The sequence below is a fragment of the Aotus nancymaae genome, unplaced genomic scaffold (genome assembly GCF_030222135.1).
Source record: "Aotus nancymaae isolate 86718 unplaced genomic scaffold, 86718_ANA_hifiasm-v0.15.2.pri h1tg000092l, whole genome shotgun sequence".
In the NCBI taxonomy this organism is placed as follows: domain Eukaryota; kingdom Metazoa; phylum Chordata; class Mammalia; order Primates; family Aotidae; genus Aotus; species Aotus nancymaae.
The window spans coordinates 6,519,440-6,543,230 of NW_026988507.1; the positions used below are offsets into that span (position 1 = coordinate 6,519,440).

Consider the following 23,791-nt stretch of genomic DNA (forward strand, 5'->3'; position numbering starts at 1 on the left):
GGAGAAGAGGGATCCGAGCGTGAGGGAAGCCAGCTCAGCGGCCGGCGGCTCCGGTGGGCCTCCCCCATCGGAGTCCCCTGGGTGGAACCATGCGGGTGGCCAAGTGGCTGGCGGGGCTGCTCTACCATGTCTCGCTCTTCATCACCAGGTCTTGGGAAGTTCACTTCCACCCCAGACAAGGTAAAGTCACCGCTGGACGCCTTCAGCGGCGACGTGTGGGCGCGGGGTCCGAGTGGGACATGAGGGCAGAGGGGACGAGAGGCTCAGCCCGTTTGGGAACGCTGGCCCTGTAGGAGCTCCCGGGACTCTCAGACCGGTCAGCCCGAGAGGTCGCGACTGCGCCGGGTTTCGAGGAATCGCGCGCTCCTGGGACGCATCGCACTCCCGGGACCACGCGGCGGGGGCGTGTGGGACAGGGGGCGCGTGCACCCGGAGGGAACGAGACGGCGGCTGGCGAGGTGAGGAGGTACTGGGGAAGGAGGTGGGTTGCTTAGGGCCGTTAGTGGTAGGATCTTTGCTTGGGGAGGGTAGGGCAAGTAGGAGGTGTGGGAAAGCAGAACACGAATAGTCCCAGTGCACGTGTGTGTGTGTGTGCGTGCGCACCAGCATGTGTGCATTTGTCATGCCCCTAGCTGTACTGGGACCTGGGACCTTTAGCGGGGACGTTTGGTGGAAGAAGTTTGGGGATGGGCAATGAGGAACGCGTGGGAGCTCACTGGTCCTGTCGCTGTGGTTGCAGAAGCCCTGGTGAGAACACTGGCCTCCTACGAAGTAGTGATCCCTGAGAGGGTCAATGAGTTTGGAGAAGTGTTCCCTCAGAGCCACCACTTCAGCCGGAAGAAACGCAGCTCCGAGGCGCTGGAACCCACGCCTTTCAGGACCCACTATCGCCTCACTGCCTACGGGCACCTCTTCCAGCTGAACCTGACAGCGGATGCATCCTTTCTGGCCGCCGGCTACACCGAGGTGCACTTGGGAGCCCCGGAGCGCGGGGCCTGGGAGAGCGGCGCAGGGTCCTCAGACCTGCGCCATTGCTTCTACAGCGGCCAGGTCAACTTTCAGGAGGATCTCAAGGCCGTCGTCAGCTTATGCGGAGGCCTGGTAAGCGTCCTTGGTTCCTTTGGCATTTTCTCGGGATCCAGGCAAGGACTGCATTTAGGGAACATGACCTCGGGTTTTGAAGTTGGTGGTTGATGACCCTAGAGTTCAGGGTGGGCCACCAGAGGGATTAACGCCAAGCCAGAGGCAACTCCTTCGGAAGCCTCTCTACCAGGATGAGCAGGTCTCTGCCTGCTGGGCAAAACCGACCCTCTGTGCAATGCTGAAAGAGCATCTTTCTTGAAAGTGTCAGACACTGGAGTGGTGATCAGGGATTGGCCTGTGGGACCACTGTTAAAAGCGGAGTGTGGTTTACAACTGGAGGGCAGGCTGTTTAACTCAGATGTACCCTTTCATGGTCCTATTGAGGCACAATCTCCTGGATTTACTTGTATAACTTTGTTTATGAAATTTGATAGAAGGAAAGGATAATGAATATATATAAAATGAAAAGGCTCCCACTGACAAAGTCTGAATAGGCAAAGTTTGTTTTGTTGATGGTATGGGGATGGCCTGTGAAGTAGAGTAGGGAAGAAGTTGAATCTGTTTAAAATGCATCAAATTGGAAACTGTCTATCCACAAAGATCTATTGGTTTTGTCTGTTATACTTTTGTGTTGATAATGGGTATATTCAATCCAGATAACTACACCAACTATAATGTGATATAGTATCATTTTATTGATAACAAAGCCACAATATCTGTGGAAATGATACAATCATACTTGAAGGAAATGTTCAGTATCGGAGGTTAGTGAAAATAAAGATGTAACTTTTTGCCATACAAGTTCATGGAACCCAGGGTAAAGACAGTTGTTTTAAAACATATATAGCCTCACTTCTCTGGTAACTCCTCTGACAAATTCATATTCAGGAAAAAACAAGAACTAGGAATTTGGTTACAGGATTTTACAGTTCCTAAGTATCTAGCTTTTGTTTAGCAGATACACAGTTATACAAAAGACACCTTTAGAAAGGTGTTCAAAGATATTTTTAGAGCATCAACACTGTTTATTCTTTGATTAAATAAAAAGTTGATAACATTTCTCTCCAGTTCAAATGTAATACCCCTTTGGCTTAATTGATTTAAGATGTCTTCCTGGATGTGAGCTCTTTTGCAAGCAATTATCTTGAGTTGTTTTTTACATGAAATACCTAGAACTATTTCCTTTCTTTCGTCCATGTAAAATATTTGCAACATCACAATGGCAGAATCACACTCTAAAATTTACATAGCTACTTATACTTCAAAGGACAAAAATATTCTCTAAAACCTTTCTAAAATAATGTTTGGTTTGTCTGGAAAATTCTAGATTTGCTATCACAACTTTGTCATGGCCAATATGTTTTCTCATGTGAAAGCATTCCAGATGGGTAGACATTATTGGGAATGATGCTTATGCTCATTTTGATTCATAATGTTGATGTAGTTCAAATTATTATTCAGCATGCTTTTTAAAAAAATTTTTAATTTTTTGTGGGTACATAGTAGATACATATATTTATGATTAATTTTTTTTGAATTCAGAAAGCAGTTAAAAACATTTTTGAGTCATAACTGGAGTTCATCCTTTCTAGTCACTGTGTCAGTTTGGGTACCATTGCCTAAGTCATGATCATGCATATTTTTTTTGTTTTATTACCTAGTTCATTTTATTAACATATCTTAAAATTAATATTGAGTAATATTTTTATAATGTTAGGTGTGAAGATTTATTTCCTCATTTATGTGGGTAATTTAATGTATTATACAATATATTATGTATAAGTTAATCAGCAATGTTTATCTTCTTTAGCAATGTACTTATTAATCAAATATGAAATCAATCATTTATGTTATATAAATTTTATAATAAAACCTTCAGAACAAAATTAATTTAGTTGAGGGATTACTAGAAATTACAAATAAAATGATTTGTTCTGAATGTTCTTTTACTAAATTTTTATAGAGGAAAAATCCCCTATAGGAGTCACACTTTCAATGGCAAGTAAATAATCCCATTATCATGCATTATTAATCTGAAATATTTATGTACTTTGCTTTTGATTAATTTATCGATATTATCAGCAGTTGTTGATTTAACATTTAAATACTTATTTTCATATCTCCATAACTCAGCTTTATTTTACATAATTTCTTTGTATTTGTATAAGGCTAAATTGAGTACAACAATCATTGTAGAGACAGAAATTTTCCAGTAACATTGCCAATAACTAGAAGACCAAGATCTACATTTTTTTCAGTAGTATGATCATAACTAATTGTAAGTCTAAATTAGTGAAGAGATTAGGGACTTGTTAAAATTTCTCATTTTTTATGGTAACACTAGAACAGATGTTAGCTACCTATTTATGATTATATATATTTATTTTTATCCTGACTCTAAGATTAAATTTGTTTGGATTAGTAGTTTCATTAAACAATAGAACCTGGTAGATTTTAGAATCCATTTGTAATTATACCAGATTCCTCTTTTAGTCTCAGATCAGCCTTTAGTCTTTACATCTAGAAAATTGTAGTATCTGAAGCCTGGACAAGCTGAGTTTTTGCAGATGAATGTTGATACAAAGCTTGGGAATTCAATAATGCTAACCTTATGACCCTGCTCTTACTTGCTTCCTAATTTATCTTTGTCACCTTGTGTACTTGACATCTGGCTTTGGCCTCTGTCAGCCCATTAAACATTAAGGTTGAAGTTTGCTGAAGGATTCTCAGAGCCAGTCTTATTAATTTAGAGATGTTCTCTTCATTTTCTAGTTGATTTTTGCTTTACTTTAGTTTTACTTTTAATCAAGAATGGATGTCATATTTTATTAAATGCTTTTCTTGAATATATTGAAATGAGCATGCAATCTCATTTTTTTTTCTGCGAATGGGTATTGTTTTATACATTGGTGGATTTAAAAATACATTGACCATTGATGGAAACTGACTATATGCAGGGTCGTAACGTGTTATGAGGTCTTTGAATTGTTTGAGAGAGGGATGAAGAAATTTTACAGTCCTTCAGTCCCTCAAGTGTCTGGTGATGTCCTTTGTGCCATAGTTTCTTTGTATTTTTCTATTACCAGAAGCTGATTTCTGGGCCTGAGATCTTATGGCCCTTTTTCTCATTGCTCAGTGAGAGCTCATTGGTCTTGACTTATCCTCCTCTGGACTCTCACTAGTGCTGTATATCCCTCTGAATTCTGGCTGTAACATCCACTTGATTTCTTGTCTCAGTGATTCATTGTGCAACTTTCAAATACAAAGTACTACTGCATTGCCCTCTCCAGGTAAACTGGTTTGGTGATGCTATTGCTATTCTTGCAGACTCATCTAAAGGCTTCATTCAAGCCCTCTCTGGCATTTGAGGGTCAAGAGGGACTCAGTTCCTCTCTTTGTCAAACTCTTCTACGCCTCTAAATTTGTGTGTAGGGAACCCTTTCAGAGGGTTCCTTCCTTGAGTCCCACATAATCAGCATCTTGGAACACCCCTTTTGGCAGTATTTAAACAATGTAATATGCCTTCTGTTTCTGGGATATTCTTCTTTAAACCCCCAGTGGAGAAGTTAATGTGCATACATCTTACCATCTGTTTTCTTTTCCTCCATTGCCCTTTATTCCCCAGTATCTACTGAGTTCCCTTTTCACATCTCGTTTAATTGACCTATGGCCTTGCCATCTTCCCAACCGAAATAAACTCTCCCCTTCCCTTCTCTGGTGGCGGCTGGAAAATGTGGCTTTTAGAGAAAAAGAATGAAAAACAAATCAAAAGAATATTTTCAAAATATCTCTGTACAACCATTTGTTAAAGTTGACACCCCAACATATTTATTGATTTTGATTAGTTGCTAGTGTTGAATTAACCCCAAGCATGTGAACTAATACTTTCTTTTAATTTCTATATGGTTAAATTTCCCCCACTTTTAGAAGTTTTGGTGTTTTTGTGTTTTTCTCTGAATGATAAGTAGTATTGTTTAAGTTTTTTCCTAAGTATTTTGAAAAACCAGAAGAATCTAAGAATGTGGCAGAGGTTTTCTTTGTTTAACATGTATATAATTCTTGCTTTTCTAATCTTCTCTATAATTTTTATTTTCCATAAGTGTATTTATTCATCCCATGATTCAAACATTTCTGAACAAAGATTTTTCATTTCCCAAATCTATAAAAGGTATAAAAATGGAACTGATTCATAAAATTATCTATAAGTAATGTAATGGCTAATTAAACTCTTTGTGTTTAATTCATTGATAGGCTATCACAGCATGTATAGTTACCAGACCTTAATATCCCTATATACAAATCTAAACTTCTTCTTTATGGTCATATTATTTATCAACTCATAATGTTGATAAATACTCTTGCCAAAGTATTTAGAGATCAGTATTTAATAAGTTGGCATATACTTGTCAGGATAGAATGTACAAATTTTGCACAGCCTATTTCTGATAATCCCTTGTGCTTCTGGTAGCCCTTTTATCATATTGCATAGGGTGTTCACATCTTCCCAAGGCCCTCAGGGATTAACTCAACTGCCTAGACAGTTAATCTCACTATTTCTTGGTGGGATTTGAGGCAATGCAGTCTTTTGGGTTGAAGGAAACAGTTTCCAGATGTCATAAAACCAGACATTGCATGTGACTTATACAGTATTCTCACGGAGTATCTTGTAGTGGTTGTGTGTACTTTTGAAGTTTCTCACATGAACCATTCTGCAACATGTCAAGCACTGCCTCTTTGATGACTGATTATTGAGTTACTCTAGTAACTTCTTGTTGAGACAGGAAATAAAAATATGGAAACTATCAATAGTGCTTTTACTGTTTTTTTTTTTTTTTTTTTTTGGTGCATTCTAGCAAAATTTTAGTTTTATTATCTTCTAAACTTTCTACTTTCCCAGAACTAATCTAGCCTTGGATTATTACACATGCCATTCTGTATTCATATTTTTTCTTATTGGGAAAACTGATAAGAATCTCTTTTAGTTATTCATGTACTTGCTCCAATACTAATCAAACAACAGTACGGAAAATTTCCTATGCTGTTCTTTTAACTTTCTAGTGTCCAGGTCCTTCAAGAAGCAGATGCAAAGATAAGATTTTATGTAAGGGAAGTGTCTATGTTAGAGAAACTAAGAGGAGAGCTGGGAGAGCTATGTATGTCCAGAACAGGTGAAAAAAAAAAAAAGGATGAGAATATTGGGTAGTAGCATCGTAGGGTGCTGAGCAGTCCAAGCAAGGCTGAGCAAAGCCGTCCTTGAGCCAGACTTGTCCAGAAGAAGAGTCCCATGCCTCTCAAGAATAGGCCTGCCATAGTGTCCCTGCCATACTCAGTTACTGACAGGGAGTAGACCTTGAGAGTTATGGCCAGGGTGTGAACACTGTGATGGATTTCAAAGTGCCTTTGCTAAAGTGCATAGCATAAAAAGTGGTATGTAAATTTTGAGGAACAGATAATGAAGGAGTAATTAGACTTGTGAGACCTCTGCTGGGCAAGACTTCTCAACTGGACTTTGAGGGATGAATAAACATGTGGATATGAAAATTCAAGGGCTTCTTGTGGATCTGTGCAGTTGAAAAATAGGGTAGATTGAGTAGTGAGGGTTTAAGGCCAAGGTTGGAATTAGGTTGTAAAGGTCCTGAAATGCATTGCAAAGGAGTGAGGGCTTGAACAGTATGTGGTAGGTTTGTTCAATGTGTTAGGAGGCACATCTCCTCTTATGCAACATTGTGTAGCGTACAGAAGAGGCAGTAAGTCACTGAGAAGACCACTGTTGTAGTCTACTAGGAAGAGAGGCTACTTAAATTAATGTGGTTGCAGCAGGGAAGGAGAAGAGTGGGTACCTGTGGAAGGTATGCTACTGCAGATCAGTGCTTCTCAACTGGGAGCAGTTTTGTCTCCCAGAAGATATTTGGCAATGTCTGGGGACAATTTTAGTTGTCAAAACTGTGAGTCTATTGAGGAGAGCATGCTACTGGCAAAGCATGGGTAGAGTCCAGCAACATCCCACAATACACAACACAGCCCCCTACAAAAAGATTTATCAAACTGTCCATAGTGCTGAAGTGGAACATTCTTGCAGGAGACTCCTTAGAATTTTGGAACATTAGCGAAGGAGACCAAAATGGTATTAATGACTCTGGCTTAAATGACTGAGTAATCTTGTGGATATTAACCAAAAAAGACAATGACAGAGGAAAAGGTGACAAGAAAGGTAATTATTATGGAGACACTTGTTTGATTCTATCACAGATTCACTCTAATCCTCATAATTGCTTGAATTTATATTTACTCTTCTCTCTGTGTTGAAAGTCCTTTCTCTCAACCTTATACCTATCCTTTCTGATCCATTTTAAGCCACTTTCCTTTTTCCCTGATCTTCTCTGGGCAAAATTGACCAGGCCTTCCTTGTTGCACCAGTTGATTTTTTATGCACGTGTACTCTCATTACATGTTAAAGTTATTTGTCTGCATTTATATTTCATTTATAGAATTAGAAGGTAGAAATTATAGTCATACTTCTTTTAGCACCTAATATATAGAATTACTCAATACATTATGAATAAGATAAGCAGCTAACATTTATTCATATATGCCAAATATTTAGCTAGCTCATCTGCATGTCAGTCATTTGATGCAGGGAAATTATTTTAGCAATTTTAGTTAAAGTACTTGGTCATATTTAAGAAATTTTGCGTTGATGAAATCTTTTCAGGTGATACGTAAGTTAATTGTGTTCTATTTATTACTTCATTCATTTGAGCTCACATCACACCCTTGTTTTTTGTGGCTTTATTTCTGTTGCAATTATTGTAATTACTGTTTCTATGAAATATATTTAAGCTGTCCAACTCATACTAATATGCAGAGGAAGAAACACATTATTCATTTATTTCAACAATTACTTATCAGTCATTTATTATGTAACAGCCACTATTAAGTTTTGGTGGTACAGTTATGTGTTTTCTATTGGAAAAGTATTATATTTATTAATTACAAATATGTTTTTGAGCTATATAAATAATTTATAACTATAGTAAGAGCATAGAGAAAGTATACTGGCTCTCGACTTTCTCAGCCCAAAGGTGATACAAACCAATTTTACGTACATTCTATTGAGGAGAACTAGTTGCCTGGTTCTACCTAGATGTAAAGAGGCTGGAAAATGAGAGGCATTGATTATTTGTAGGAGAAAGGAAGGAACATCCATATTGGTGATCACCAATAGTCTTTACCACAGGCTGCCCTTCTGTTTGCCAAACAGATCACACATCAAACATACTCATCTTGTCTATAAGGAGAAAACTCAAAGTTCCCACAGGGGCACTGCCTCTTGCTCAATGTCCAGAATCTCTGGATAATGCTGTCTTCTCCATAAAGTCAAGACTTGGCTCTTTGTAGCTTGGAAAAATATGAATTAAAAAGATAAATTATTTTCAGCTACCAGCCAGGTATATAGCATGACCAGCATGACTACAACCCTAACCTCAACTTGCTATAGAAACAAGTAAAGGATACACCTAGTAGTCACTGATATTTAACGATTTTTGACTCCTGAAGAGGAATTGTGGATACCCACTACCCTGGAAGGAGGGGAACTCCTTGATTACTTTTCTTTCTTTTTTTCCTTTGAGACAAGTTCTTGCTCTGTTACCTAGGATGGAGTGCATTGGCATGATGGCATGATAATAACTCACTGCAGCCTTGAACTCTTCGGCTTAAACACATCTTCCGATCCAGCCTCCCAAGTGGCTGGAGACTGCAGGCACAAGCCACCACACCTGACTAGTTTTTGTTGTTGTTGTTTTTTAATTTTTAGTAGAGACGGTGTCTCCTTATGTTGACCAGGCTGGTCTTGAACTCCTGGCCTCAAGTACTATTCCTGCCTCGGACTCCCAAAGTGTTGGGATTACAGGCATGAGCCACAGTGCCCAGCCCTTGGTTTCGGCTGGGATCCTTGAACCTCAATTGCCCAGATCCTTGGTTCTGCCTTCTGAAAGGCTCTTGTCCATCTTCCACCATGGTCACATCTAAAATGGGGTCTCAGGAGGATGTTGTCTTGAGAAAGCTTCAAGAATGCTGGAGTAATTCTGAAAACCTATAGGTTATTTTACAATGAACTCAGTCAAGGGCTTTTTCAGTCCAGGCTAGTATTTTCTTTGACAGTATAGTCCTTCTAAAACTTAATTGGCTTCTGATAGCAGATCAAGTTTTGATAATTGCTTCAAGTTAGTTTTCTGTGACAGTTGCCAAAGCCTAAAAGGCATTTATTTTAAATTTGTGAATGCCAAGAAGTTATTACAAGGAAAAACTAAACTTTGAATTCTCATTTTACTGGTAAACCAAATAAAATTCCAACTTTACTAAAGTAAAAGAAAATGACAATATATTGCAATTTTCAGATAGGGAAAAAAATACAAAAGAAGATATAACAAATGAAAAAAAAAGATAAATAGCTTTGCCCAAATAATAATTGAAGAGTACCATGTAAAAATAATTGTAAATAAGTTTAAAAGTAAACTAGGAAAATATATGCTACAAATATTACAGGTGGTCTGGCATATGTATGCCATATGTCCCTCTAGATATTATTTATCTTTGTGTTTGTTTAAAGTAATATTGCTTTAGAACATTTTGGCATTGTATCACATGCATGTTTCCATTATAGACCTACAAAATAGTTTTTAATGATTTCTGATTATTTTAAATTTCTCATTGTTATGATTTTTGATTTTATATTTTCTTTTTTTTTCCTTGTTATATTCATTTATTTCAATAGTTTTTGGTTACATAGATAAGCAGTGGTAATTGAGATTTTGGTGCACCCATCATCTGAGCAGTGTACACTGTACTCAGTCTTATCCCTCACCCTCACTTCCATCCTGGTGAGTCCACAAATTCCATTTATCACTTTTGTGCTTTTGCAGCCTCATAATTTAGCTCCTACTTATGAGAACATACAATTTTTGGTTTTCTATTTATGTCTTTCTTATGAAAGATCAGAATGGCTTCAGTATTTTTTGTATCTATGTTCATAAATACCAGGCCAAAAATTCTCTTGTGCTGTTCTTTTGAAACTCAGATAATCTTGTTTATGAAACTAAGATTAAAAAAAAAAATTTTTTTTTTAATTAATTTATTTACTTTAGGTGCATACTATATCTGGCATTTCTCCCCATGTTATCCCTCCCCACCCTCCCCTCCCTCCCCATGCCCCGCTGTCTCTCCCCTACCCCCCTCAACTGCCCCCAGTGTGTGATGCTCCTCTCCGAGTCCACGTGTTCTCGTTGTTCAACACCCGCCTATGAGTGAGAACATACGGTGTTTGGCTTTCTGTTCTTGTGTTAGTTTGCTGAGAATGATGGTTTCCAGATTCATCCAAGTCCCTACAAAGGACACAAACTCATTTTTTATGGCTGTGTAGTATTGCATGGTGCGTATGTACCCCATTTTCTTTGTCCAGTCTATCATTGATGGGCATTTGGGTTGATTCTATGGAAGTCTAATATTTCTTTTTTTTTTTGAGACAGTTTCCAGTCGCCACTCAGAAACAGGTTGTTCAGTTTCCAAGTGGTTGTGCGGGTTTGCGTGTGTTTCTTGATCCTGAGTCCTAGTCTGACTGCGCTGTGGTCTGATAGTCTGTGGTCTGATTTTATATTTTCACGGATATTTTGGTGACAGGTTGGGAGAGGCTGTCTGAGGACCACTACCCAGACCCACAATAACATGGCCATTTCTTTGTTAGTTTTCTCCTCTTTTTAATTAGTTCATATGCCTTCATAACACCTTATTGCCCATAAGAATGAGAAATATTACAGAATTTATTCCATGTTATCAAGTCTGCTGGGGGACACTTTTTGAACTTGTGTCTTTTAGCTACGTAAATCTTGGGTAGATGAGTCTAGAGTCTTTGTTTTATTTTCTTGATTTGAACAGCCCAGGACTTGGTAAGAGACCAGTCCCTTTTTAAAAAGTAAGGTACCAGCAATGTATTTATTTCTTTTTTTATTGTTTCACTTTTATACTAAGATCTGGAATTGCCTTAGAATGTGGAAGGTAAATAATACTGCTAGAGAAGAGAAGAATAATTTATGTTTAGGAAAAAAAAAAAACCTTACAATGAATTTTCTGTTTTATGTATCTGGAGATAATTCTTGTGTTTTCTTTGTATCATTGATTCATTCATTTATTCAATGTGTGTTTGCATATAATACACTATTTCCTAGGCATGACTAATGGTGTTACAAGCAGAAACTCTAAGAGAGAGAAAGCTTTTTACATTTTTACTTATCCCCAAATAAAAATTAATCTCAGAGTTTATATTTGTGGTAACATTTATACTCTGCCAGTGGTAAAAACAGTGGGTGTTAATTTGTGTTTTTAGTGGAGAATTATTCTTCTTGTTTCAAAATATATGTAATTTCAAAACAATTATTGAGCTCCTATTATTAATATCACTTATATATTAACCTTTTAGGAAATTGGGTAGATACAATTATTTCAATTTTTTTTTTTACAGATGATGGAACTGAGGGTCAAAGATATAAAGTAACTTACCTAAGATTCCATGAGTACTAACACAGAACTCATACCTAGGCTTTCTTCTTATATATTATCATGCTGATTCTTATGATATGATTTATGATTGAAGATGGAAAAACCAAGTATCTTAGTCAACACTTCAGTAGTATCTTATTTCCAAATGTTCTCCAGTTGACCGAGTTTAATGTGATAACGATAAATGATTTGGGAAAAGAGTTCAAAGGGTTTGTATTTTGTACTTGTTGTTATTACCGTTTAATGAAATCTGAGAGTACCTTATTGACTGTAGCAAAAGTACATGTGTTTGCTATGTATTTTGAAAAAAAAAATATGGATAATGCCATGATACTGAAAAAACATTTTAGAAAACAAATTATATACAATCTTCTAAACATATAAAAATTTTGGCCTATGGGAATAAATTGAAGCCAGTTGTATAGTCACTTAATTGCCTTTCAAAACAGCTTGGTAAATAAAAGATTATTAAGTAATTAGGAAACTCCTACCCAAGTGAAAACTAGTTTCACTGCTTTTAATAGCCATTTAAAGAAATGTTGGGATTTGATTGGCATTTATCATGAATCAAATTGCAGGGCCCATCTGCAGATAGGCATGTTGCTAAAAATATGGCATGATCTAAATACATTTCTATGAACCACCTGTTTTTTTAAGTCCTCCAATTCCTTGCTGGGTTCTTTCCAAATTAAAAAAAAATTAGAGTGCTTCCTTAGGCGCCTTTAGGCAAAGCCCTAATATTTTAATTATTTGAACATAAAGTCCACTGCAGTGGGGTTGGTTATATAAAAATTGATGGAAGCAAAATGCTTCTAAATCTTACATTAATAAATAAAAAGGATAAATATTTGCCATTATTTTTGAACTTAGTGTTTTCAAACATACAAGCTTTTCATTTACGTTACAAAGGCAATTTTTTAAAAGGCTAGAGTGTTCTAGCACAACTTAAAAGGAGGTGCTATGGCCTGTAGATAGAACTATATTTTCTTCTTACATAGGAATACAGTTTGAACCAATTGCAGTTTTATTGTCATGTTAAAATAGTACCTCCTAGTCAGAGTTTGATCCAAAAGGAGGTTAACAAAATTCTGTGGTCCTATTCACCAATAATAGACAAAGAGAGAGCCAAATCATGAATGAACTCCCATTCACAATTGCTACAAAGAGAATTAAATACTTAGTCATACAACTTACAAGGGATGTGAAGGACCTCTTCAAGAAGAACTATAAACCACTGCTCAAGAAAATAAGAGAGGATACAAACAAATAGAAAAACACTCCATGCTCATGGATAGGAAAAATCAATATTCTGAAAATGGCTATACTTCCCAAAGTAATTTATAGATTCATTGCTATCGCCATCAAGCTACCATTGACTTTCTTCAGAGAATTAGAAAAAACCTACTTTAAATTTTATTTGGAACCAAAAAGAGCCCACATAGCCAAGACAATCCTAAGCAAAAAGAACAAAGCTGGAGGCATCATGCTACCTAATTTCAAACTATACTACAAGTATACAGTAACCAAAACAGCATGATACTGGTACCAAACAGATATATAGGTCAATGGAACAGAACAGAGGCCTCTGAAATAACATCATACATCTACAACCATCTGATCTTTGACAAACCTGACAAAAGCAAGCAATGGGGAAAGGATTTCCTATTTAATAAATGGTGTTGGGAAAACTGGCTAACCATATGCAGAAAACTGAAACTAGACCCCTTCCTTATGCCTTACACAAAAATTAACTTCAGATGGATTAAAGACTTAAACATAAGACCTAAAACCATAAAAAACCTAGAGGAAAACCTAGCCAATACCATTCAGGACATAGCATGGGCAAAGATTTCATGACTAAAACACCAAAAGCAATTGCAACAAAAGCCAAAATAGACAAATGGGATCTAATTAAACTAAAGAGCTGCACAGCAAAAGAATCTATCATCAAAGTGAACAGGCAACCTACAGAATGGGAGAAAATTTTTGCAGTCTATCTATCTGACAAAGGGCTAATATCCAGAATCTACAAAGAACTTAAATTTACAAGAAAAAAACAACCCCATCAACAAGTGTGCGAAGGAGGTGAACAGACACTTCTCAAAAGAAGACATTTATGCAGCCAACAAACATATGAAAAAAGGCTCATCATCACTGATCATTAGAGAAATGCAAATCAAAACCACAGTGAGATATCATCTCATGCCAGTTAGAACAGTGATCATTAAAAAGTCAGGAAACAACAGATGCTGGAGATGATGTGGAGAAATAGGAACACTTTTACACTGTTGGTGGGAGTGTAAATTAGTTAAACCATTGTGGAAGACAGTATGATGATTTCTGAAAGATCTAGAATCAGAAATACCAATTGACCCAGCAATCCCATTATTGTGTATATACCCAAAGGATTATAAATCATTCTACTATAAAGACACATGCACACATAAGTTTATTGCAACACTATTCACAGTAGCAAAGACTTGGAACCAACCCAAATGCCCATCAATGATAGACTGGATAAAGAAAATGTGGCACATATACACCATGGAATACTATGCAGCCATAAGAAAGAATGAGTTCATGTCCTTTGCAGGGACATGGGTGAAGCTGGAAACCATCATTCTCAGTAAACTAACAGAAGAATAGACAACCAAACAACCCATGTTGAACAATGAGAACACATGGACACAGGGAGGGGAACATCACACACCGGGGCCTATTATGGAGTGGGAGACTAGCGGAGGTATAGCATTAGGAGAAATACCTGATATAGATGATGGATTGATGGGTGCAGCAAGCCATCATGGCACGTGTATACCTATGTAACAAACCTGCACGTTCTGCACATGTACCCCAGAACTTAGAGTATAATAATAATTTAAACAATCTGTGGTTAATATTAGTGTTTTCAATATTGCTTGAAGACAGTGTGATGCTATTTAAAGTGGCTTTGTAAGTACATTTAGTTTAGAGTAAACAAGCTGCCTCATGTCTATTAGTATCTTTTGTCAAGACACTATCACATTTCCCCTCTTCAGCATGCTTTTTAAAAGAGGCAGAAAGGGATTTTCCATGGATCTATGTACTCAGGTTTCAAAAACAGCATCTTTGTTACTTCTTATAAGTTAGGGCAAAGTAAGTTTTCTGGGAAGGCAGAGAATACTGGAGTATTGGTGTTTGTTGAAAGTAAGTGATTTGTAGTTGTCTTTGGAAAATATACACTGGTAGGATTTGTGAAATATGTTAGAGTATTGGGCCTAGAAATGTATCCAAGAAATAGATAAGAATTCTTAATATATATAGCTTTGCCTTTTGTTTTATAGACTATAATTTCAGTGCTTTATGGTCAGTATGTCTGATGGAATTTCATTAATTTTTAAACTATTTAAAAATGTGTAATCCTAACATATTAGAATATTATATAAGGGTGTCTAAATATCTTACTTTCAAGAATTGAAAGAAAACCATCATATAACTATATCTCAGACATGTCTCAAGAGTAGTATAACTTAAGAATGTTCATTTAAAAAATTAAAGAATTACTAAAGGGTATAGAAAAAGAAAAAAAGGAGGTACTTCACCATGTTTGTTACAAAAATGTTCATTTCTGCAGCTATGTATGGAGTGTTTGCTGTGTTTCAGGCAATGTTTTAGATGTTGGACCTGTTAAAATGGTAAAGATTTTCTTACCTTTAAGGAGATTCCAATGTAATAACAAGTATCAGTGTAAAGAGAACTTTATGGTTACAATTGCCATAATCATTTAAATGGTTTTAAGTGATTGTTCAGTTAAAATAGTGATTTAAAATTATTTCAAACTATGAAACTACTACAAGAAAACACTGGGGAAAATGTTCAGGACATTGGCCTAGGAAAAAATTTTTGAGCAATACCCCACAAGCACGGGCAACCAAAGCAAAAATGGATAAATGAGATCACATCAAGTTAAAAAGCTTCTGCATAGCAAAGGAAACAATCAACAAAGTGAAGAGACAGCCCACAGAATGTGAGAAATATTTTCAAACTACCCATTTGCCAAAGAATTAATAACCAGAATATATAAGCAGTTCAAACAACTCTATAGGAAAAAAATTGAATAATTTGATCAAGAAATGAGCAAAAGATTTGAACAAACTTTCTTAAAAGAAGACACACAAATGGCAAATAGGCATGTGAAAAGATGTTCAACATCACTGATATCAGAGAAATGCAAATCAAAACTACAATGAGATATTATCTCATCCCAGTTAAAATGACTTATATCCAAAACACAGGCAATAGCAAATGCTGGTGAGAATGTATAGAAAAGGGAACCCTTGTACACTGTAATGGGAATGTATATTAGTGCAACCACTCTGGAGAATAGTTTAGAGGGTCCTCAGAAAACTAAAAGTAGAGCTGCCATATGATTCAGCAATCCGACTGCTGGGATTGGAAAGAAAGGAAATCAGGATATTCAAGAAATATCTGTACTCCTATGTTTGTTGCAGCACTATTTACAATAGCCAAGATTTGGAAGCAACCTAAGTGTTCATCAACAGATGAATGGATAAAGAAAATGTGATACATATACACAATGGAGTACTATTCAGCCATAAAAAAATGAGATCCAGTCATTTCTAATGACATGGAACTGGAGATCATTATGTTAAACGAAATAAGCCAGGCATATAAAGATGTACATTTCATGTTATTTGTAGGAATTAAAACCCAAAACAATTGAACTCATGAACCTAGAGAGTAGAAGGGATGGATTCAGAGACTGGGAGGGATAGTGAGAGGGTTGAACGGGTGAGGGGAGGTGGGATGGTTAACAGATATAAAAAAATAGTTTAAGACCTATTTGCTAGTACAACAGGTGACTATAGTAATAATAATTTAATTGTATATTTTAAAATAACTTAAATAATATAATTGGATTGTTTGTAACTCAGAAAATAAATGCTTCAGGAGATGGGTATTCCATTCCCTATGATGTGCTTATTTCACATTGTATGCCTATATCAACACATCTCATGTACCCCATAAATATATACACCTAGTATGTACCCACAAAAATTAAAAATAAAAATAAGGGCAGGGCATAGTGGCTCATGCCTGTAATCCCAGCACTTTAGGAGGCTAGGTGGGCAGACCACTTGAGCTCAGGAGTTCAGGGCCAACCTGGGCAACACGGTGAAATCCCATCTCTACCAAAACTACAAAAAAAAAAAAAAAAAAAAAAATTCACCAGGTATGGGAGGCTGAGGTGGGAGGATCACTTGAGCCTGGGAAGTGGAGGTTGGATTCAGTTGAGATTGTGCCACTGCATTTCATCCTTGTAACAATAAATAGATGAAAAATAAATAAATACATGAAAAATAAAATAAAATATGCTTTTATTTGCAATGGAATTTAAAACAATAATTTCAAAGGTATCTCTGCATTATTTTAAGATATTTGTAATTAAGAAATGGAAATGAAGTCTCATTCACTAAAATTATGTTTATTGTACTATCTATAATTCAGTAATTCATTTGTGAATTGGTTCTTCACAGAAACATGCCTTTCTATGTGGAAAAGTGCAAAGTTTTAAATGTAGGTAAATATATTTGTGAGATTCTGAGGTGTGAAGAGTGCCTTTTTCTGTCAAGCATAATTAGTGCCACTGGCTTCTGCGTGTCTGACGTCATCTGCTACTCTGTATCTCCTAGCTGGCACAGCTGCAGCCTCACTGTTCTCTCTGTCACTTTATATGCCAAGACTTTTTCATCTCTAGGTCTTTCAGTCACTGTTTGCAATATTCACTTCTATGTGGAATATCTTCCCAGAATTTTCCATGGCTATCTCCTGATTATTCTTGCCTCAGCCTTACTGTCCTCTCTCCTTGCCTTATTTTATTTTTTATTGCATGTATTGCATATTCTTTTTTTTTTTATTTATTGTCTGCCTTTTTTTCCATAGGAGTATAAATTCTTTGAAGGCAGGGATTTTGTCATGTTCATCTCTGTATCTTTAGCTCCTAGAACTATTCTTGGCACATAGGAGGTGCCCATTAAATATTAGTTGACTAGTTCATAGAATTTATCAAAGTTGATAATAATTTGCATGGTGTAATAGGTTAAGGCATGAATTGTGAAGCCAAAGTATTTGGGTCCACATCTTGATCCTGCCACTTACTAGGTGTGAGCCTTGGACAAGTGACTTAACCTCTCCGTTCCTCATTTGTTTCCCCTGTAAAGTGGTGATAATAATATAATTTACTTTAAATAATTATTAGGTTGAAATGAATTATGTATTTCTATAAAATATATATATAAATGAATATATATCTATAAATGAATAGTGTCTGATCTCTGTATTGGAATTAGCTATTAATATTATAAATGCCTCCCCTGGATGACTTACCCTCACCTGACTTAAGGGCATCTTTTCAACAAAGTACAAGCCCTTGTTACTTCATACCTTGATGGCTAAACACTTCCCTTCACTAGTCTTCCCTTAGTTGTACAGTTGTTCAGTCTTAGAAAGTTATTGCTTTGACTCTGCTCCTCCTCCCACTTTTATTTAAATTCTCTATTCTTAGAATCTCAGTGCACCTAAAATATTAATAAAATATAAAATAAACCATTTATATTGAAATATAGTTATCAAGATATTCAAAATATTTATGTATATTTTATTAGCACCTTAAATAAGATCTAATGGCAGACTAATAACTACCTTAATTTTGAAGTGTTGATAAGCATAAACAATATTTTTAGATATTTCAGACATCATCATGTGATGAAAATATCTGTGCTGTCTATTGACAATCTTACTGGAATTTGTAGCCTACATTCAAATTTAGCATTTCTTTCAAGAAGGAGTTTTAGATTAATTATAATTAGGTTAATGATAATAAGGATATAATTTTTTTCTCTGCCAAGTTTGTGGACTTTTCTGACAAAAATCCCTGCAAGTAAGAGTCTTTATATGCTAGGTCTAGCCTATATTTTCAAATTTATGCCCTACTTTTGCTTAACATAAACTGAGCTTGCAAAGATAGGAAATAATAGCTTTCATGGTTTAACAAGTATTTACTGCTTACCACATGTACCTAGGTCTCAGTTAGTCTTTTAAGCAGTAGAAATTTAGGGATAGGTCTCTGCTTATTTGAAGCCTTCTGTCTAGTGGGGAAGAATAGTTTTAAATAGCAAACAGATATATAAATGCAACATATGATAAATGTGCTAAAGAAGTCAAGAAGATGTAATGTGTTTTTAGGAGTAGGGGTGGGTATGTGGTTGCCTAGATAACTGGTCAAGGAAAAACTTTCTGAGTAGAAGTTGAGCTGAGACTTAAAGGATGAAATGAAGCCAGCCAGCCAGACTGAGTGTGATGAGGCAGAGGTAGAGGTGAAGGGTGGGAAGTAAGGAAACATTTTAGGTAGAGAGACAGCATATAGGAAGTACGATGCCATGTCTAGTCCATCCAACATACACCCAGTTTCTTCCACTTCTCTCGGCACTGTTTTTAATAATCCTTCTAGAGTTTTTTCAGTAGTAACCAGGCAAATAGAAATATTTAGTTTTGGGGTTTCTTCCTTTATTATAAAAATAGTAGTGAAGTATACATTCTGTTTTGTAATTTTTTTTTTTGGCATAATGATATGCATTGGAGTTCTTTCTATATTAGTACACAGAACGTTTTTTTCTTTTTTTGTTTGTTTATAACCTCAAGGGATATCATAACATAGTTGTGCCAAAGTTTATGTAAACAGACTTTATCAGTGGACTTTTGAATTGGTTCCAATATTTTGCTATTAAAAACAATGTTATGGTTAATAAATTTGTAAGTAGGTAATTTCACACATACAAATGTATAGTATATGTAGGATAAATTCTCAGAAGGAGAATTTCTGTGTTAAAGGGCAAATACATTGTCAATGTGTTAGATACTGCTAAATTGCTTTTTGCATAGTGATTATACTGATTTATATTTTCAACACTAATGTATCAAAGTACCTATTTTCCCGTAGATCAAAACAACACAGGCTTTATTATTTATAGATTATTCTAAACTCTTTTTCCAGTTTGATGCTTTTGCCTATGCTGTTCTTTGTACCTGGAATGCCTGTCACTTAGCTTGGCCTGTTAGAATACTATCCAGTCTTCATGACTTTATACATAGGAGTGAAGAGAGAAAAGTGAGCCATGGAAAGGAAATGTTTTATGATCAGTTGATGGCTCTTAGGTGAACAGAGTCCTTGGTGTTTTCCTTCTGTCTGCTCTTTTAACCTGTGGTGCTATGTATTTTTTCTTCTTGACGACTGTTAGAAACAATTCATTTTTGTTTCCTTTATTTTCAGACGGGAACATTTAAAGCACATGATGGTGAATATTTCTTAGAACCTATAATGAAGGCAGATGGGAGTGAAGATGAAGATAGTTACAACAAGCCACATCTTATATACAGACAAGAATTAAATAACTCTTTTCTGGAGTCTCTCAAGCATTGCGATGTGTCAGGTAAACTGTGAAATAAAACTCTTTTCAGCTAAATAGTGATGATTTAAAATCTTTTTGTAGGTTATAATGTGTATATTTCCCTTCAATAATTTATTTATTTTTAATTAATTTTTTTAAATTCAGAAATCAAAATTGTGTATGTTTAGAATGTACATGTTGTTTTGAAGTATGTATACATTGTGGAATGGCTTAATCAAACTAATTAACATATGCATTAACTCACATGCTTATTTTTCTTTTTTTGTGATGAGAACACTTAAAATCTACTCTTAGTAGTTTTCAAGAATACAATACATTCTTATTAACTAAAGTCACCATGTACAGTACAGTAGCCTATTCCTCTTATCTAACTGAAATTTTATTCCCTTTGACCAACATCTTTCCTTCCCCCCTGCAACTGCAGCCTCTGGTAACCACCATTACACGCTTTACATTTATGAGTTCAACTTTTTTAGATTCCACATATAAATGAGATTATATAATATTTCTTAAATATCAAAGGACATGATCTTTTAAACAATCTTTTCCCATGTATGGATGCATTAGAGATTTTCTGTCTGTAGATAGCTTTTTTTTGCAGTAAACTAAATTTAAATCCCAAAAGTTTTTCAGTATGTGAGATTTGTAGCAAATAATCCTAGAAAATTTTCACTTTAATCTGTTAGTCATGTTAGTATTATTTAATATTTTTCAGCAGGATTTTAGATGAAAAATCTCTGGACCTAAGTAACAATAATACATTGCTCAATTTTGCATGGTTTTAACTTTATACAAAATGGAAACATATTGTATATAGTTTTCTGTGACTTATCCATTTTGCTCAGCATTGTTTCTGGGGTTCACCTATTTTGGTACATGTAGGAGCAATTCATTTATTTTCATTGTTGTACAACATTTCATCGTTTGAGGTATCACAGTTCATATATCAATTTTCCTGTTGAGCTTTTGGCTGTTTGCAGTTTTTTGCTGTTAGAAGCAATGCTGCTGTGAATATTCTTGTCCCCATCTTTTGTTTATGAGAGTTTCTCTAGGATATACACGTAAATACTAGATAATTCCACATTGTTTTACAAAGTGATTTTTAAATCAATTTTGCAGTTTCACCAATCTATGAGAGAGGTATATTTTTATCTTTTTTTTCCTAGAAAATTCAGGCTACTGAAGATTTATAATAGATTAGAATCTAGAAAGCATAGATTTCTACAAAGAGTATATCTATGGCTGGTAAAATGCTTACATATTGTATAAAAGTTGCATTAAGAGTTGTGTCCATATATGTACATGTATCTTCACTATTCGTAGAATGACATGCAGTGATATGATGGAGAAAAGGCACCTGCAGTTACCATCAAAGTACAAAATCTAGACAAAAGAGTGGGATTAGCAAGGATTTATTTGAGATCGTAGGTGTCCATAAACTATAGTTCCAAACACTGTGATGCCATCTGTTTTGGGATATAATGATATGTAGGCCTTTGATGGTTTTCCCTGGGAATGCACTTCTTAACCTTTGGAGTGGTTCTCACTGTGTCTAAGGCCGTGTTTTAAATCTATTGACATAATAGATGCCTTTCTTATGCTTTTAATATGAGCATAAGGGTTTCATTTTTATGACTTCAAAGAAAACACGAATGGGTACAGCTTCACAATAGAATTCTACAGAAGGCAGCTTATGCTTGTTCTAATCTACTATTCAAGAGCAGCTTGTTTAATGAATTGTTTAGCTTCTTAGGAAGAAAACCACAAAGTAGACATTCTGAATACATAAATGTTTCACATAATTTGGAGGGTTTTGCATTCACAAGCAAGAATATAATTCAAGAAAAGCTGGGCTTTTTGTTAAACAATTTTATACTAAAGATTTATTAGAAAGCTACAAATAAAAAGCAAATGGAAAGCTATGTGATTTCATTTCCTTTTAATCATAAAATACTTTTTTTTTCTACAATATCTACTAAAATGCAAAAGGTAGTATCTTTTTCAATTCTTAAATCACCTCCAATTAACATACAAATTTTTAATAACTGATAAAGGCAATTAATTAATGACCTAAAAGTTAGCTAGTAAATAATCATTTTTTTAGTAAAAGTGGAACATTGCAAATGCAATTAAAATTATCTTAGGCATTTTTTTTCCTCCCTCAGTTAACACATTGTTGTTTAGAAATACTTGGAGGTTTTATATATTCTTTTAAAAAAATTAAATAGCTTTTGGGGTAAAAGTGGTTTTTGGTTACATGGATAAATTATACAGTGGTGAATTCTGAGATTTTAGTGCACCCATCACCCAAGTAGTGTACCTTGTACCCAATATATAGATTTTTATTCCATACCCCCCTCCTACCCTGCCCTTTCTGAATCTCCAGTTTATTATATCTTTCTGTATGCCTTTGCATACTCATAGTGTAGCTCCCACTTATATGTGAGAACATGCAGTATTTGGTTTTTCATTCCTGAATTACTTCACTTAGAATGATGGTCCCCAGCTCCATCCAACTTGCTGCAAAGGACATTATTTCATTCCTTTTTATGACCGAATAGTATTCCATGGTGCGTGTGTGTGTGTGTGTGTGTGTGTGTGTGTGTGTATATACCACATTTTCTTTGTCCACTTGCTTGTCAGTGGGCACTTAGGTTGGCTTCATATCTTTGCAACTGTGAATTTGACTGCAATAAATGTATGTGTGCATGTGTCTTTTTCATGTAATGATTTCTTTTCCATTGGGTAGATGTCCAGTCGTCATATTTGCTGGATTGATTGGTGGATCTACTTTTAGTTCTTTAAGGAATCTCCATACTGGTTTTCCTAGAGGTTGTACTAATTTACATTCTCACCAGAAGTGTATCAACATTCCCCTTTTACCACATCCATGCCAACATCTATTGTTTTTTATTTTTTAATAATGGCCATTCATACAGGAACAGGGTAGTATCCCATTGTGATTTTAATTTGCATTTCCTTGATGATTAGTGATGTGAGCACTTTTCCCATGTTTTTCCATTTGTATACCTTCTTTTGAGAACTGTCTGTTCATTTCCTTTGCTCACTTTTTTTGATGGAATTATTTGCTTTTTTTTCTTGCTGATTTATTTTAGTTTCTTGTAGATTCTGGATACCATTCTTTTGTCAGATGCATAGTTTGCAAATATTTTCTCCCATTCTGTGGGATGTCTGTTTACTCTTATGATTATTTCTTTTGCTATGGAGAAGCTTTTGAAATTAATCAGGTTCCATTTATTTTGGTTTTTGTTGTGTTTGCTTTTTGGGTCTTAGTCATAAATTCTTTGCCTAGGCCAATGTCCAGAAGAGTTTTTCCTAGGGTTTCTTCCAGAATTTCTATTGTTTCAGGTCTTAGATTTAAGACTTTAATCCATCATGAGTTGATTTTTGTACAAGGTGAGAGATAGAGATCCAGTTTCATTTTTCTATAGGTGGCCAACTAACTTTCCCACTGTTTATTAAGCAGGGTATCCTTTCTCCAATATATGTTGCATGCTTTGTCAAAGATCAGTTAGTTGTAAGTGATTGACTTTATTTGTAGGTTCTCTATTCTGTTCCATTGGTCTATGTGCCTACTTTTATAGCAGTACCATACAGTTTTGGTTAATATAGCCTAGTAGTATAATTTGAAGTTGGGTGTATGTTGCCTCCAGATTTATTTATTT

The 23,791-nt window shown here is 35.5% G+C and overlaps 1 protein-coding gene across 1 annotated transcript in view; it reads left to right on the plus strand.

The window, feature by feature from the left end:
* The first annotated feature begins 693 nt into the window (after positions 1 to 693).
* The window catches only part of ADAMTS20 (ADAM metallopeptidase with thrombospondin type 1 motif 20), a 207,427-nt gene continuing 184,329 nt past the window's right edge, over positions 694 to 23,791 (plus strand). The window contains exons 1-3 of the mRNA XM_012459057.3: positions 694 to 1,101; positions 14,767 to 14,823; positions 19,967 to 20,126. Of these exons, the coding sequence (XP_012314480.2) occupies positions 694 to 1,101; positions 14,767 to 14,823; positions 19,967 to 20,126 (625 nt within the window). The remainder of the gene's footprint in view (positions 1,102 to 14,766; positions 14,824 to 19,966; positions 20,127 to 23,791) is intronic.